The sequence below is a fragment of the Macaca mulatta genome, chromosome X (assembly GCF_049350105.2).
Source record: "Macaca mulatta isolate MMU2019108-1 chromosome X, T2T-MMU8v2.0, whole genome shotgun sequence".
NCBI classification, from domain to species: Eukaryota; Metazoa; Chordata; class Mammalia; order Primates; family Cercopithecidae; genus Macaca; species Macaca mulatta.
Window position 1 is genome coordinate 146,937,848 of NC_133426.1, and position 16,379 is coordinate 146,954,226.

At 49.6% G+C, this 16,379-nt stretch overlaps 1 protein-coding gene across 1 annotated transcript; it reads right to left on the reverse strand.

Moving 5' to 3' along the window:
• Positions 1 to 463: 463 nt before the first annotated feature.
• SOX3 (SRY-box transcription factor 3) lies at positions 464 to 2,616 on the reverse strand. The gene has a single exon (NM_001193752.1). The coding sequence runs from the start codon at positions 2,558 to 2,560 to the stop codon at positions 1,220 to 1,222; it is 1,341 nt and encodes a 446-aa protein (NP_001180681.1). The 5' UTR covers positions 2,561 to 2,616; the 3' UTR covers positions 464 to 1,219.
• Between the last annotated feature and the right edge of the window lie 13,763 nt (positions 2,617 to 16,379).

Genomic DNA, 16,379 nt, shown 5'->3' on the forward strand with positions numbered 1-16,379 from the left:
CGAGATTTCCGAAGGGTTTTCGTTTTGTAAATATTTCAGCTAGGCTCAAATGTCTTCCCGCCCCAGTGCACAAAGGTAAAAGTGCCCCGTTTTTGGTCGGTTTCAGCGGCCGCGCCTTTCCAGCCCCGCCTCGCGTGGCTGCGGCAGCACTTTCAGCAGACGCTCACTGCGATCAACAAGTGCGCGGCGGCGGGCTCTGCGCCTTAGCTACCGTGTGCCCGCTCTCGGGAGACGCTCCTAGAAGACAAGCCGCTTTCTGCTCCGAGTTTCAGTTGAGACTATTGGAAGCTAGTGTATGGTGGATCGCCAGTAGTTAAAAGGAAACCATTTCAGATTATGCTTGCCTCCCCCCAGGTCCCACCCCGTCCCTAGGATGGGATCTCAGTTGTAAAACCGAGTGTTGGTCCCCTCCCCAACCCGCAAAAAAGTTTCAGGGCCGCAAAATTATCAGGACTCCATCATGTTGGTTATAAAATTTATTGATCTCTCATTTAGGAAGTAAGAGTAAAAGCTTGAAACACCTGAAACAAAGTAGCCCCTCCCCACTACCCAAACGAAATCTGAACACATTAGCGCGACGAAATATCAAACAGATCACGGCAGAAATCACCAACTCAACATGACTGGACAGAAGCTGTCCCGCGGCCAGGGGCGGCGAGGCGGGAGACACACGCACACCTGGCTATAAATTAACATTGGCTTTAGCTGCCGCGCCGCTTGGAGCGGTCAGCGCCCCCAAAAAACCACGAGAAAAACACGCGACACGACTGGGGGCGTAGGCGTTGCAGTTCTCCAACTAGCCTCACCCGATACTATGTTTCTCCCATTCACTCCTTGGCTAACTGCAAACTAACAAGACAACATTTTCAAATGTAACAGAATAACCCAGGAACTCAGGAGGAGGAGTGGGGGTGGGGGGGGGCTGTTTTTTCTTTGCAAATAACACAGCAATTCCCAGTCTACAAAGGTGAAAGAAGGAGCAGCGGCGTGGGACAAGAGAGCTCTCTAGAAGTCCCATTTTCGCTGCTCCTGACTTATTTTTGCTTTTGTACAAAACCCGACAGCTACAGCAAAACTTTCAGTCCTCCCCGTCATCGGTACAAGGCAACAGTCCCAGGCAAGCAAAGCTAAACAAGGCGTCCCAGCTTGGGGGTGCGGGGCGGGAGGTGGGGGTGGGGGTGGGGGTGGGGAACAAGGGTGGACGAGCGCAAGCCGGTGCTCAGATGTGGGTCAGCGGCACCGTTCCGTTGACTGCAGTCCCGGCGCCCTGGTAGTGCTGGTGCACGCCGTGCAGGCGACCGCCGGGCAGCGGAGAGGCGGCGTCGGCCGCGTCCCCGCCGGGTGGCAGGTACATGCTGATCATGTCGCGCAGGTCGCCGAGGCACGCGCGCTGAGAGTGCGATGCGATGGCGGGCGGCGGCGAGCTGGGCTCAGACTTCACTACCGAGCCCATGGGGCCCAGGCTCATGGCGGCTGCGGCCGCAGCTGCGGCAGCGGCGGTGGCGGGCTGCTGCCCGTAGGCGGCGGCCGCGGCGGCTGTGGCTGAGGGCGCCATGCCCCCGTAGCCCGAGGCGGCGGCGGCCGCGGCAGCGACGTTCATGTAGCTCTGAGCGCCGGGCGGCATCATGGGGCTGTACTGCAGGCCGGCCATGTCGTAGCGGTGCATCGGCGGCAGCGCTGGCGGGGGCGGCGGGCTGCTCATGCTCGGGGGCTGCGCGTAGCCCAGCTGCTCCTGCACCAGCGAGTACGCGCCGTTGGCCCAGCCGTTCACGTGCGTGTACGTGTCCAGGCGCTGGCCCACGCCCACCGGACTGCTAGCGGCAGCGGCTGCGGCCGCAGCGGCGGCGGCGGCGGCGGCGGCACCGGGGGGCAGCAGGCCACTGGGCAGGGAGTACTTATCTTTCTTGAGCAGCGTCTTGGTCTTGCGGCGCGGTCGGTACTTGTAGTCCGGATACTCCTTCATGTGCACGGCGCGAAGTCTCTTGGCCTCGTCGATGAATGGTCGCTTCTCGGCGTCGGTCAGTAGTTTCCAGTCGGCGCCCAAGCGCTTGCTGATCTCAGAATTGTGCATCTTGGGGTTCTCCAGGGCCATTTTGCGCCGCTGCCCGCGGGACCATACCATGAAGGCGTTCATGGGCCTCTTCACACGGTCCTGGTCTGTGCCCCCGCCACCGCCGCTCGAACCACCGCTGCTGCCGCCGCCTGCGTTCGCCCCGCCGGCTGCGTTCGCACTACTCTTGCCTGCGCCTCCCGGGGCTGCGGGGCCGCCGGTGCCCGCCGCTTGTGTGGATGTCCCTACGGGGTTCTTGAGTTCAGTCTCCAGAAGGCTGTACATTGCCGGGGCGGGAAGAAGGTGCGCCAGCGTGGCGGGAGGAGAAGGCGCTCCCGGGGCTGGAGCGGCCACGGTGAAAAGGCCCTGGGATTCCGTCGGAGCGGAGCTTGGGGGCCTGTGGGCCAGCGAGTCCGGCGGGAAGGGTAGGCTTATCAAAATGCTCCGCGCCAAGTCAGCAGGAACCCGCGGGCTTCTCGCACCTGATGCGTTGTCTCGAGCAGGTCGCATTCACAGTCTGGCTGGGCTCTAGCCGGGCCCCTTATATACCTGCTCGGATCCCCCGGGGTTGGCGTTTGGTCCGCCCCTCGCCACCCGGAGGACCCGTGATTGACAGGTTCGCAGTGATGCGCCCTGGCCAATCATTACCGAGCCCCAGTTCGGCCTGGCTGGAAAAAAAAAAGTTCGGGGAGCCCTTTCGTTCACCCCACTCCCCTCTTTGGCCTAGTGACGTGGTAAGAGTTACTTAGGAGGCGGGAGTCCACGAGACCCACTCAGAGGCCACCAATTAGGGTTTCAAAAAGTTTGAAAGAACGAAACCTGAGGAGGTGACGGGGGCGGGGGGAGGGGGCACGCGAGCAGATTGGGGGGAGGGGGCAGAGGGGCGCCTTCGGAATTTAGAAAACAACTTTGCAACCCTGTCAAGGCCGACCGGCGCCCCATCCCCTGGCCAGCCTGCAAAGCTTCCCGTTGTCTGCACGGAGGTTTTCTGGCCGCATCTGCTGCCAGCGCTAGGAACACAGGGCACCACCAGCTACCCAGGCCGGCTTAGGGACTCCAGGCTCATTGGAAGTGCTCCTGGCTGCGTCTCCAAGAAGCTCTCCCTGAAACTGGCCGCTGGTTGTCCAGACCTTTCTCTAGGAGGGCCAGTGCGTCCAGGACGGAGCGTGGGTCAGGGGCCCGGGCATGGGAGACAGGCTTCAGGACTGCAGGGTGCACTCGGCTGTGAGGCTCTTGGGGGTTTGCGGGAGGGCGGGCAAGCAGTCAGTCGCCCGTCTCCTGAGCCTGGCGGAGGCGCTCGCACAAGGTGGTGTGGAGAGTATGTGTGGGACGTAGGGGGTGAACTGGCCTCCGCTCTCTCGCTCCTGGCCCCCGCTTAGCGGCCCCTTTTTGTCTCTGCTCTCTGGCCATTTCGGTTTTTCCAGTCCGATGCCCCTGAGGGGGAGGGTCGGGCCCCTTGGAAAATCCGTTTTCATGGCAACACGGAGCCTCTCAGAGTGAAAGAAAAGTTTCTTGGGGGGGGGAGCGACGTTGGCCGGAGCGGAGCCGAGGCCGTTCTCCGGGCGAACCGCCGGGCCCCCTCCACTGCCCCCGCACCTGCCGGGACCGCTGAGCGCTACTCTGGGCGCGCGGCCGCGCCGCCTCCCCCGGGAGCAGGCTCTGCTAACGGATTCCGTCCATCTCTTTTATTGTTTTAGAGACTTCCTGAGATTCGGAGCGGGACATTCACTTGCTTGTTGGGTTATCTGCCAAAGACAAGCGGCGCGGGAACTCTGGCTGCGGGGAGAGGAAACTCCGATAATCGCCACCGCCAGCTGAAGCGAGTGGCACAGCGTTTGAAACTCTCCGAGCAGCCCGAGGTAGCGAGTGGGAATGAGAAGCCATCCCGGCAGATTTGGCAGAAACTAAAATAAGGTGTCCATACGGTGTGGGGTCTCGCTCCCCCACCATCCCCAGTCGCGTGGAAAGGTGGGGAACTAAACGGAAAGCATAATCTTAAGTGGTTGGGGGTACGCGGGGGAATTCCAGGTTTCTAGCTTCTTAGCGTTAATGAGACCACGCGATCTCCGGACTTCTGCACGCTGGGCTCATCCGCCTTTCTCTCCCCCACGAATTAAAACGTACGCCTCCTCGGCTTGTTAGTGGGGTCGGGGGGAAGTGGAGGCGCAGAGCAGGCCAGCCCCCTCTCGGCCAGGCGGACCGCAGGCAAAAGAATCCCGGCTCTGAGCCGGCATCATCTCCCGGAAGTGTGGCATCTGGAAACTTGCCCCTTAAGTTTGTGTTCCACCTGATCTGAGTATTCCGCAGCCAAGGGCTGCGATCAACTGGATGGGCATACGGATTTAGGGTTTTAAATTTAAGTAAACTCTCTGGAAGGTTTCTGTATGTGGATATAGTTTGTGTGTGTGTGTGCGCGCGCCCGCGCGCGCGCTTAGCGAACATGGGCTGAAAAGTACGTCTCAGAAAACATAATGATTAGGCAATCCCTACCTGCACCTGTTTTCTTGGCGAAGTGGCCGACAAGGTCAAACTTTCTTAGGCAAATCCATCCTCTCCTACAGAAGCCAATGTGCAATATCCCTGCCCTCCTGCGGTCTTCCCCGCATGCCCTCTCTGGGCTTTTCTGGGCCCCGGAGGCTGTTGCTAAGTGAAGCGAGTTTTAGGAAACTACCCAACCGACGCGCGGCCTGGCGTCCAGTAGCTTGACAGATGTCAGGTTTCTTTCCAAGTTTTAGGACCCAAGTAAACGTTGCGGTGACAGCGCCTGGGCTGCATATTTCCCAAGGCAGGGGATACGGTGCTGGGCCGATACTCTCCCCGCAGCAAATTAACAGGGGAAACTAGTCACTGCTCCCAGCTGTCTGACATTTGATCACACTTAGCACGAGGCTTACGTGAGCTCATTTTTGCCCTACATCCTCCTGCCAGATTTACAGCAGTCTTTTGCCAGGACCAGGCACACTCTCCCAATTCTCCCGACTTCTCGCTGAGGCCAGCTCCCTCTCGGGGGGGTAGATACATAAAATCTCCGTATCTGGTGGTTCTGGGGTGATCTGCACATTCTCAAGTAAGAGCCACGCCAGATTTCCTTGGAAACTCTTGGGAGGACGCTTTCTAAATACAAACTATTATTTCAATAGACAAGCAAGGTTACCATTGCGGGCGTGGGGAGATGAGGGAAGGCTGGAAATAAATCAGTTCTTAGCCCACCTGCAGCGCAGGCTTAGGCACCAGCCCAGCGGCGCAACCTTCGCTGAGGATCGGGAGAGGTTGCGACAGGTACCACAGTGCAGGAGGCCTCGGTTCCGGCCGGGGCTGCGGGAAGGCAAGGCAGCTGGCGGAGCCCCAACTCCAGTGTCTCCAACGCGCACCCTGCACCCAGCGAGGAAAGCAGAGGAACGCAGCGGGAACCAGGACCGATCCTTCAACCTCTTCAGGGGAAGAGAGCGCGCTCAGCAGCTCTCTTGCCCTCTCCTGCCTCCAAGTGCCCTTGGGCCGCTCACAGAGCTCCGGATCTGGGGCTGGGAACCCTACCAAGGCCCCCTCCCCATTCCCCCGCCCTCCCTAGAGAGCTCCCGCTCCCTCCGACTGGATCCAGCCCTGGGGCTCCCAGAACCCAGGGCGCGACAATAGCGCCGTTTGTTGGCTTCCGTTGGAAACTTCACCCAGCGTAGCCTCTTGTCGTTTCGCCCTCCGGGGCTTGGAGGTCGCCCCAACCTTCGAAAGAGACCAAGCGGCTTTGCGGCGGAGCAGATGTGATGCCTATGCTTAGAGGGCGGGTTATAGCAAAACTCCGGGACCAAGAGTCTAGCGTGACTGGGCCAGTGGGCTTTGGGTACATAGGGCACCCTGCTCTGCCTTCTTCCTGTTTCTAGGTTTGGCCGACATCAGGTGTGTCCCAAGTGCCTTATATCTGCAAAGAACACTCAGCAATTGTGCCTTAGAGCTACTGGTAGAAAGAGCAGGAAAGGAGCTGTCCCACGACCGCGCGGAGGTGTCTGCATCGATTCCTCTTCAGTAACTGCTCATAGGGGACCTTTTTCGAGGTCCCTGGCGTGATTGGGACCCAACTTATTAGAAGAGGTGCCCTCGACCGGGCGCGGTGGCTCACGCCTGTAATCCCAGCACTTTGGGAGGCCGAGGCGAGAGGATTACCTGAGGTCAGGAGCTCCAGACCAGACCGGCCTACATGGCGAAACCCCGTCTCTACTAAAAGTACAAAAATTAGCCTGGCGTGGTGGCGAGCGCCTGTAATCCCAGCTACTCAGGAGGCTGAGGCAGGAGAATCCCTTGAACCCGGGAGGCGGAGGTTGCAGTGAGCCGAGATTGCGCCACTGCACTCCAGCCTGGGCGACAAGATCGAGATACTCCGTCTCAAAAAAAAAAAAAAAAAAAAAGAAGAAGAAGAAAGAAGAGGTGTCCTCTGCGTGCTAGGTGGTTTGGGACGGATGTGTGTCTGTGCCGTTTGGGGGATGGAGAGTTGGAGAGTGGGGTGGGGTGGGCGGTATTTGGGCTCGCCTGGGCCGGCTGAGGCCTGACAATGGGGTCAGCAAAGGTTGCCCTCCGACTGTGGCCTAGCGTTCGCCTTTCAGGTTTCTCAAGTGTAGCCAGGCCCAGCTCAGGGTCTGGCTTTTAGGAAGTGAGAACAACTTATCCTGGAGACTCTCGGAGACGCTTTGATTTTCAACAGACAACAAAACCAAAAACAAACTCGCAACAGTTTGCGTTTCTTAAAGCAGTCATTTCTATTTTTTCCCTTGAGAACACCCCTTGTCTGTTTACTCTGGCTTCTAGCCAAGATTGTGTATTTAGGCCACTGATTGAGAGCCTTGATAAAAAAAAAAATCATAGGCTTAGGTCTATTGTAGAACCATACCTTGTAAAAAAAAAAAAAAAAAAAAGTCGGAAAGGTCACCATCATTTCAACAGGGTGGTAGAGACAGCACCTTCCAGTTCCTGAAGCATTCAGTAGGAACCCCACCCCCAATCCGCCAGCCCGTAACACTGTCTCCAGCGAAAGAACTCTTTCTGACAGGTCACAGAAGGAGCTGAAGACCCTAGGCTGGTGGGTGCATGATTGTAATAACTTAGTTGATGGTCTCTAAAGAAAGGTTGCTAGGAGCTGCGAGGTGTGGGACAACAAGGTCCTCGAGGTACCATAAAGTCTCCTGCGGGCTGTGCAACTGTATTCTATCGTAGTTTGGTGTTGCTCTTTTTTGGGAGGCTGCGGGGATACTTTTTAAAAAGTTTCCGCATTCTATTCACTTGGTTAGCTGAGCTGTTCTTGGAAAATACACTGGGAGTCCCCTCGGCCCACACGTTGGCGCTCAGTTTCCTTCCACCCACAGAGCATTCAGGTGTTAATCACTAGCTCTCTTTTCTCTATGTGCGCAGCAACTACAAGGAATTTGACAACCTTTGCTTTCTGCTTTCACTAGCTGACCTCACCACCCGAACGTTGCCATTTTCCCGGAGGAAGGAAGGCTCTGCCCACGCACTGGGGTCCCATTTCCAGCGGGCTTTGCTGAGCCACCGCTGTCAGCCTCTTTGCCTCTCACCCCCCTCCCACACCCGTCTTTGCCTAAACCCACAACTCTCCTCACGCGCTCAGCTCAGCAGACTGCCAAACCCCCACCCCTGCGGAGCAACTCCAGGAACTCGGCCCCCTACGGCTAGGCCTGCCCTCCCACTGGGCCTTTTGCCCTTTCCAGTTCCTTCTGTGGCTGCAGAGGCACAGCGCTCACCTGTACAGAAGCGAGGTGACCTGCAGGAAGCCGGGGCCAATAAAGCAATCTTAAAATCGTTATCGGTATGCAATGCTGTTTGAGTTTTTCCACGTCTCCACAATTCCACTCGTGTCCACCAGGAAAGGCAGCGCTTCTTGGGAAAGGGTGCCTGGAAAATCAGTGGACCTCCAGGCACTTCCAGTATGGCCAAGCAAAGCTATCGCCCCAACCACAGGGGGCGCAGGACGGCAGGGTTGGGGGTTGGGTAGAGCTTCCTGGAGAAAATTTTAAATTCGAAGGCAGCACTCAGCAGTTCCTTTTCCCCTCCCTTTTATTTCTCTGCTTTTCTTTTTATTTATCATTTTCTTTTAAGAGAGTGGAAAGCCGTGGAATTTGGTGCGCAGAATTTCTATGTTCTCTTTTCATCTCTTCTCGGCCCTCATTTGTTTCCATTTCACTAACCTTTGTCATCCACCTACTATGTGCTGAGTTGTGCACCAAGTACGGGACGGAGACCCGGCACTTTCCCATTCCGTATCAGATAGTGGCAATGGCTTGGGAAAGTCTCAAGAGGAGTCCGGATTCGGAGAGAAATTTTCGCCTCATGCTACCCCATCCCGCTAGTCGATCTATGGAGAAATCGGGCCTCGCGAGAAGCGCAGCATCTTGGACAAGGACCTGGAGTGAGCGGGGTCGCTCCGCCACGACCCGCAGGGGCCACACTCATTCCCCTGTGTGCGCTCGCTTTCCCACGGCAGCGTAGAGTCCAGCTAGCGGGGAGGCTGACGCGGAAGCGCCCGCGTGCCTGGAGCCCTGGCGGTCCAGCGTCCCGGCGTTGCCGTCTGAGTGGCCTAAAAGGGAGGCTCTGGGGCCGCTGCTCGCGACAGAGTGGGGACGCGGCCCAGGAACAGCTAGCGTGCCGCTTGCTGCTTGCCAGGTATGGAGGATGCCTATCCTCAGGCAGACCCGTTTCCCAGCGGGTTGGCGGCCAGACGGCGCGAGAAAACGAGATCTGTCGAGAGGTCTGGCCGTGCTGGAGTTTTGGCGTCTAGGCCGCCGTCATCCCAATTCCATTTCTCCGAAAAGCATCCCCGAGTTAGGACGTCGGGGCTTTGCTAATGTGATGTTTGTGTAATTAACACCATCTCCCCTTGTTTCTGAGCATATTTCCTCCCGCAGCACAGCTCAGCTTTCATTTGAAAAAGCAACGGGAAGAACGTCCCAATAACCCTTTCTAATTGGAAAAAACTGTCCCTTTTGTGGAATGGTTTCTTTACAAAGCCAACAACCAACCTTATTTTCTAGTTCCAATGGCTATCCCTTTATGAGTTATATTATTAAAGAAATCCGACACTAATTGTGCCGATTTAACTTGTTAATTAGTTGCAAATAAACTATTCATTAGTGGTAAAATAAAATAAAACCCATGTGTCTAGATATCATTCCACATTCACATATTGTAGTGTCTGCATAACATAGGCATACTAAATTAAGTTCCTAAAAGGTTTCTCCTCAGGATAAATAATTAAAATATATTCTACTTTAATTGACATTATAGAGGACATAAATGAGCTTTTCCTTTTAGAAAGAAATAGCCATTTCTAAATAAAGCTTGCAGTCTGGAGAATGGAGGCTTCAGCCAAATGAATAGTCATTACTACCTTTTCAACGACGTGGGCCTTTTGATCAGAAAAGAAATTAGCTCTAAAAAACAGACAATGGAAGCCTGCCCTGCAATAGGAAGAAAATTAGACGGCCAAGGCTCTTCACAACACCTATTTCTATAAACCATAGAGCTCCTTGCTTTTCAATTACAGCTGTTCATTTCATATAAGGAAAGGGGAAAAACAGGCCTCTAATGTAAACTCGCTTTCACCATAAAGCCTTGTTCCTGGCTCACAGCCAGGCTGCCTACTTACTATTGTTTTTAGTCCTGTCATCAATTAGCTAATACTATATATTTTAAATGACTCTGGGGGTATTCACAGTCTCCCTCCCCACTTCCCCACTCAGACAAAACCCAAGCTGGAGTTTCATGAAAGGACTACCATTCGGTACACAGACACTTATATACATAAAGTTTAATGTTTTTATTGTTTCCAAAAGAAAAACCATATTGAAAACCCTGCTTTGTTTTTTTTTTCTCTATATTTCTCAGCCCATCATTGAAAGACCCAGACGAGGTGATGACAGAGGAGGGACATAAATGAGCAGCTTTCAGTATTGTTTCTAATTGTTCACAGAACTCAATCCATCTCTAGATAATTTTGCTCTGCCCTTTAGACCATAATTTGTTTTGTACGTCTTTGTGTTTTAAAAATAAAAATTTTGAAATTTGCTAACCCCATTGGTTTAGTATCATTAGATATAATTTCATTTTATAAATATTAATTCTTTACCATTTTGGTGAAATTATCTAGCCTGCAAGAAAAAAAAATATGTTTGTATGGTGTGCTACAAAATAAAACCTTTCAATATATGTAAAGTAATAATATGAGAAAAAAATTCAGTAATAATAGCACTGAGTCTTAGCCTGTAGACATATGTTCTAGAAACATCAAAATAGAGTTATAGGCTGGGAAGGCTTTACTTCCTTTGAAAGTAAAATGCTTATCTATCTCATCTTTATAAATCACTGTATAAATCCCTTGAATAACTAAACAATAGTGCAATTCAATAGGGTTGGTTTGTGATTTTCCTTTTTAGGGTTGTGCTAATAAAATCACTTAGAATCTTTTTAAAATACAGTTAAGGATAATTAATTTGTTCACAAAACAAAGAATATTTTAACAAAACTGTAAATTCGTTTAAACAAAATAACATAATAACCATGGACAGGTCCCTGAGAGTCGTCATTCCCTTGAATAAAGTTAAACAGAGATAGGTGGCCAGTTTAGAAAGGATAGACAGAGTAGAGCCACTAGGATGACTATTCAAAGTATGTATTTCTGAAGAACAATGACAAAAAAGTTGCTACCAAAATGCTTCTTATGGGCCAGATGTGGTGGCCCACATCTGTAATCCTAGCACTTTGAGAGACTGAAATGTGAGGATTGCTTGAGGCTAGGAGTTCAAGACCAGCCTATGCAACATGGTGAGACCTCCGTCTCTACAAAAAATAAATTTAGCCAGGCATGGTGACATGCGCATGTAGTCCCAGCTACTCACAGGCTGAGGTAGGAGGATTGCTTGAGCCCAGGAGGTCGAGGCTGCAGTGAGCCATGATCATGTTACTGCACTCCAGCCTGGGCGACAGAGCGACACTGTCTCACCAAAACAAAACAAAACAAAACAAAAATGCTTCTTATGCTCCTGTATTCAGCATGTATTTCTTGTTGAGAATGGATGCTTCCATTTGATGGCTTCTCGTCATATTTTCGATACTGGATAAATTGGTGTGTTTGCTTTTTGCTTTTGAGCATTAACTTCTTTGTTGCTGTGTTCAAATGGATGTCAGAATGGAGTTCTTAAAAGCATTTTGCCAAAGAGTATGACATTGCCATATCTGATTTCCTTAGCAACTGGAAGAAGGTGCTTTTCCTTGGCAATCAAGTCCCTTGACTCTTCCTACCCTTGGATTCCTATAATAAAGGGCGTCATCTTACCAGTATGCAAGGGTGAGACGGTTCCTCTTGTCTGTTGCTTATGATGGTGCCTGCTTTCAGAGAGAATTCTGCAGGAGCTAGAGGAAACCTGTCACCTTCTCAAAGTGAAGTTTAGTGGTAGGAGTTAGCAATCAGTAGCCTGGAGGTTGTCCAGACTGAGAGCTGTGCGAGTATTTTGGTGAGTCTGATCTTGTGTGCTGTAGCACTTGGTTTTCTTTTTGGAAAGAGGTATCAATGTGTGATGTTGTGGTCATCCGTGAAGGAGTTTGTGGGAGTCCCAAAACTGCTGTCAAAGAAAACTGAAGCTTTAACTGCAGCTTTGGAAGGGGACAGCATATGCAGCAGAACTATTTCTCAGGATGCTGATGTAAAATAGAGCCTGGGTGTTCCCTTGTTTTAAAATTAAGGAAACAAAGGGATCCTAATGCTTGAGAAGAAATCCCCCGGGGCAGAATCCTTGTACAGAAGCCTTGAATTGCGCCAGTTGATTTTTGTTAGATCTTGATGAATAAGAGCACAGGCTCAAGGGTCACATGGACGTAAGTAAGCAAGGTCATTTATTAATCGACACATTTTTATTGAAGGTCTACTATAGGCCAGATACTCTTCAAGACCTTGGGGGTACAACAGTGGACTTAACAAAGTTTTTATACCCATCGCATTTACATTCTAGGGGAAGATGGGAACAATAAACACAAACAAATGAATAAAGAGAATTAGTGAGTGTCTGGAAGTAATAATTGCTGGGAAGACAAAGCAGGATATGGGTCTAGAGAGTGATGGGAGTTGATGTTTTAAATAGAATGTTCAGGAAATGCCTCTTTGGGAGGTGATGCATGTGCCAAAATCTGAAGTGAGTAAGCACTCAAATAATGCCATTCATCATCATCATCATCATCATCATCATCATCATCATCACCACCATCATCATCACCATCAATCATCATCATCACCACCATTACCATTGGCTGGCAGTGATTTGTAATCTCCAACCCAGCTCTAAAACTCTAAGATTGTAGAAGGAAGGGCCTGAATTTCCAGACCAGGGCTGGGATAAGCCGGGCACCTAGGACACACAAAATTTAGGGAAGTACCTGCTCTTAAGGCTATACAAATGCAACCCTGGATTAAATAAATTATCTTCTTATTAATGTAGTAAAGTTTTCTATGCTTTAACTGTTAGAAGAGAACAGAACTTAGGGATTGAATGTGTCAAGACACTCCGTGATCTTCCAGTGGTCAGAGACCAGGCCAGTTATTTGCTTGGGTTTTGATTAGCATGATATTTATTTATTTATTTATTTATTGTAGACACAGGATTTCACTCTTTCACCCAGGCTGCTGTGACATGATCACAGCTCACTGCAGGCCCATGGCACCATGCCCAACTGTTTAAAAACTTTTTTTTTTTTTTTGTAGAGACAGTCTCGCTATGTTGCCCAGGCTGGTCTTGGACTCCTGGCCTCAAGTGATCCTCCCGCCTTGGCGTCTCAGAGTGCTGGGTTTACAGGCATGAACCAACATGCCCAGCCAGTTGGGGCTTTTGTACAAGCCTGGGTGTGTGCCTCCTTAAATTTTGTGTCCTAGGTGCCTGGCTTGCCTCACATTAGTCCTGGCCCTGCTCTAGACTGGCATTTAGTAGCTTCCATGAAATCTCTAAGGGTCAAGATTCAGGTCTTAGTTTAGCTCTCTCCTCTTAATACCAAATTGCTGACCATTGATTATGGTTTTTCACTTTAGAGTAGTGTGGTGTGGCAAGAAAAACAAATACAATGGTATTGGTCGGGTAAACCTGAATTTGAACTTGAATTTGAGCATTTATCATCTGTATGATTTGGGCAACTTTGCTAATCTTCCTGAACCTCAGTTTTCTCATCTGATAGGGTTGGGTAGTCAGGCCTTCTTCACTGAATTAGGGTGAGGATTCAACAAGATGATACAGCCGAAAGCACCTGGCACTCTGCTTCGTACAGAGCCAGCTTAAGTAAGAGTTATTGTCTTGTTTTTCAACTAGGCTTTCTTTTATCCCAAACGGGATTGAACATTCCTCCAGTGTGGAGAAGAGGGAACCATGTCTCACTTTCCTTATACCTCTTACAGGGCTATGCACAGATGTTTGTGGAATGAATCATGGTATTTAAGTAAGTCGCCTTTGACTGGAAGGAAAAAAATGAATTAATTACTCCATGGTTCCCATTCTGCGTTGCCATCTCCCACATTCGACAGAGTCACTTGAGATTGTTTCTGTCAAAGCTCTCTGGAGAGCACTCACTGAGATGATGGGGGTTTTCATTTGTGACGGAGAGGCCTCTTGTGTTTAATTTTGAGATAACATAAAATACCTTTTATAATAGACGCATGCCTGCTGTTAAAAATGTACAATTAATTAGTGTCATACATATTTTAAATCCTTTGTTTTTCTGCTTAAAATGTAGGGTTTAATTTTTTTACTTTCAGGGATCAGTAGAAATATGTTCTTTCTATAGATTACTTCAGGAATCCTGCTGAATTGGGAAAGAAGTCTTGTTCAAATTTTATAGCTTTTATATTTTCTATGAGGCCTCAGAAGTAGGCACAGCTGAACAAGTGGAATGAAAAAAAAAAAACAAAACAAAAGTAATATTAATCACCGGCACAGAGTAAAGTCTTATCATTCCTCACGGTGGCTTCTGAAAAGATTTAGAGAATTGCAAAAATTAGCTGGGCACAGTGGCTCACACCTGTAATCCCAGCACTTTGGGAGGCCAAGGTGGGTGGAATGCTTGAGCCCAGGAGTTCACGACCAGCCTGGGCAACATGGCAAAACCCTGTCTCTCCAAAAAAAAAAAAAATTCAAAAATTAGCCAGGCGTGGTAGCACGAACCCCCCAGTTACTTGGGAGGCTGAGGTGAGAGGATCACTTGAACCCAAGAGGCAGGCAGAGGTTGCAACAAGCTGTCTTCCTGCCACGACACTCCAGCCTGGATGAGAGAAGAAGGCCCTGCTTCAAAAATAAGAAATAAAAGAGAATTATAAAAATTATTTTAAATAAATAAATTAGAGACACTTTAGTTCTTATTAAAAAGAATCCTGACGGGCTGCAGTGGCTCATGCCTGTAATCCCAGCACTTTGGGAGGCTCATATATGTCATAAACCAAGAGATGAACACTGGAAAGGTATATTGCCTGAGGTCAGAATTACCTAGTTGCAGTCCCAACCACCTGGGAGGTTGAGATGGGAGGATCCCTTGAGCTGGGGAAGTAGATAGAGGCTGCAGTGAGCTGTAATTGCACCACTGCACTCCAACCTCAGTGACAGAGCGAGACCTCATCTCAAAAGAAAACAAAAAGAAATAAATGAGATTATGTAAATAAAGTATTGAATCAGTGCCTGATACCTAGTCATAGGACTCAGTAAATGTTAGGTTATCGTCATCACAGCAACCTTGTGAGCTATGTAGCACAGAGAGGGCAAATTTATTTATATTTTAACAAATAAGGAAACAGGTTCAAAAGGATTAAGTGACTGTCTAAAAGAGTGGAGCTTGTTATTGGCAAAATCAGGCATGGAAAGGACATTTCTTGACTCTGTCCAGTTATCGTTCCATGAAATTGTAACTTGCACTTTGCCAATGACTGCATTTATTATTAAGTTGCATGTTCTGCAGTGTTATCAGTAATTATGCCCTGTTAAGAAGCGTGTCATATTTTTTCTATATTTAAGTAAAGGCAGATGTCTTAATGAGCAGTGGCAAATGGTAGAGGAAGCACAAGGAATGTCCCCCCACTTCTAGATTGTTCCCCAAGAAGTGGACTGGAGAGAGATATCCTCAGGTCTCAAGGTACACTAATTAGAAACATTAAAATTGACACAGTCAGATTCAGGATTAAATAGGTAAAGCAATACACTAGTGTGAACTTCTCAGGCCGTGCACACTAATCTGTTGTGGTGATACTTATTTCCTTTCGTTCTTGGAAGTCAAATGAATCCTGTATTTTGTTCCTTATCCCTGCCACGTGGGGTTCACATGGAAGGTCATAGCAAAGCAGCCTGCTGATCTAAGCATCCAGTTCACTGGCCTTGACTTTTCACTTTCCAGTGTTCATCTCTTGGTTTATGACATATATATGCAAACGTGTGTTTGCTAAAGCTTCCAGGAAATTATAATGATAGTGACCATTTATTGAAACTTACTACAAGGTAACACTGTCATGACCTTTACAGGTATAACTTTGTTTAATCCTAGCAACCTGGCTAAGGTTACACATTCAGTGACAAAACTTTGAGATTTGATCTGTCTGTAAATGATGGTTCTTTCCACTGCACTGCCCTAGAAGAGCCTGATTTTCATATTGTGTGATTTTACAAAGAGACCCTTCCTCTCTCTGGATCTCACTTTCCTGACCTGTGGAGTGAGGCAATTGAGTTACACGCTTTGTAAGGACCCTTTTCCTTGTAAGGTTTTGAAGATTCCAAAAGTTCCCGTATGATGCTATTTTTAATAGCACTGAAAGCTGAAGTGATGGGTACAAAAAATAGCTAGAAAGAATGAATAAGGCCGGGCGCAGTGGCTCACGCCTGTAATCCCAGCACTTTGGGAGGCCGAGGCGGGTGGATCACGAGGTCAAGAGATCGAGACCATCCTGGCTAACACGGTGAAACTCTGTCTCTACTAAAAATACAAAAAAATTAGCCGGGGGTGGTGGTGGGCGCCTGTAGTCCTAGCTACTAGGGAGGCTGAGGCAGGAGAATGGCGTGAACCTGGGAGGCAGAGCTTACAGTGAACTGAGATTGCGCCACTGCACTCCAGCCTGGGTGACAGAGCAAGACTCTGTCTCAAAAAAAAAAAAAAAAAAAAATGAATGAATAAAACCTATGATTTCATAGCATAACAGGGTGACTATAGTCAATAATAACTGTACATTTTTAAATAACTTAAAGAGTGTAATTGGATTGTTTGCAACTCAATGGATAAATGCTTGAGGTGATGGATACCCCGTTTTTCATGATATGCTTAT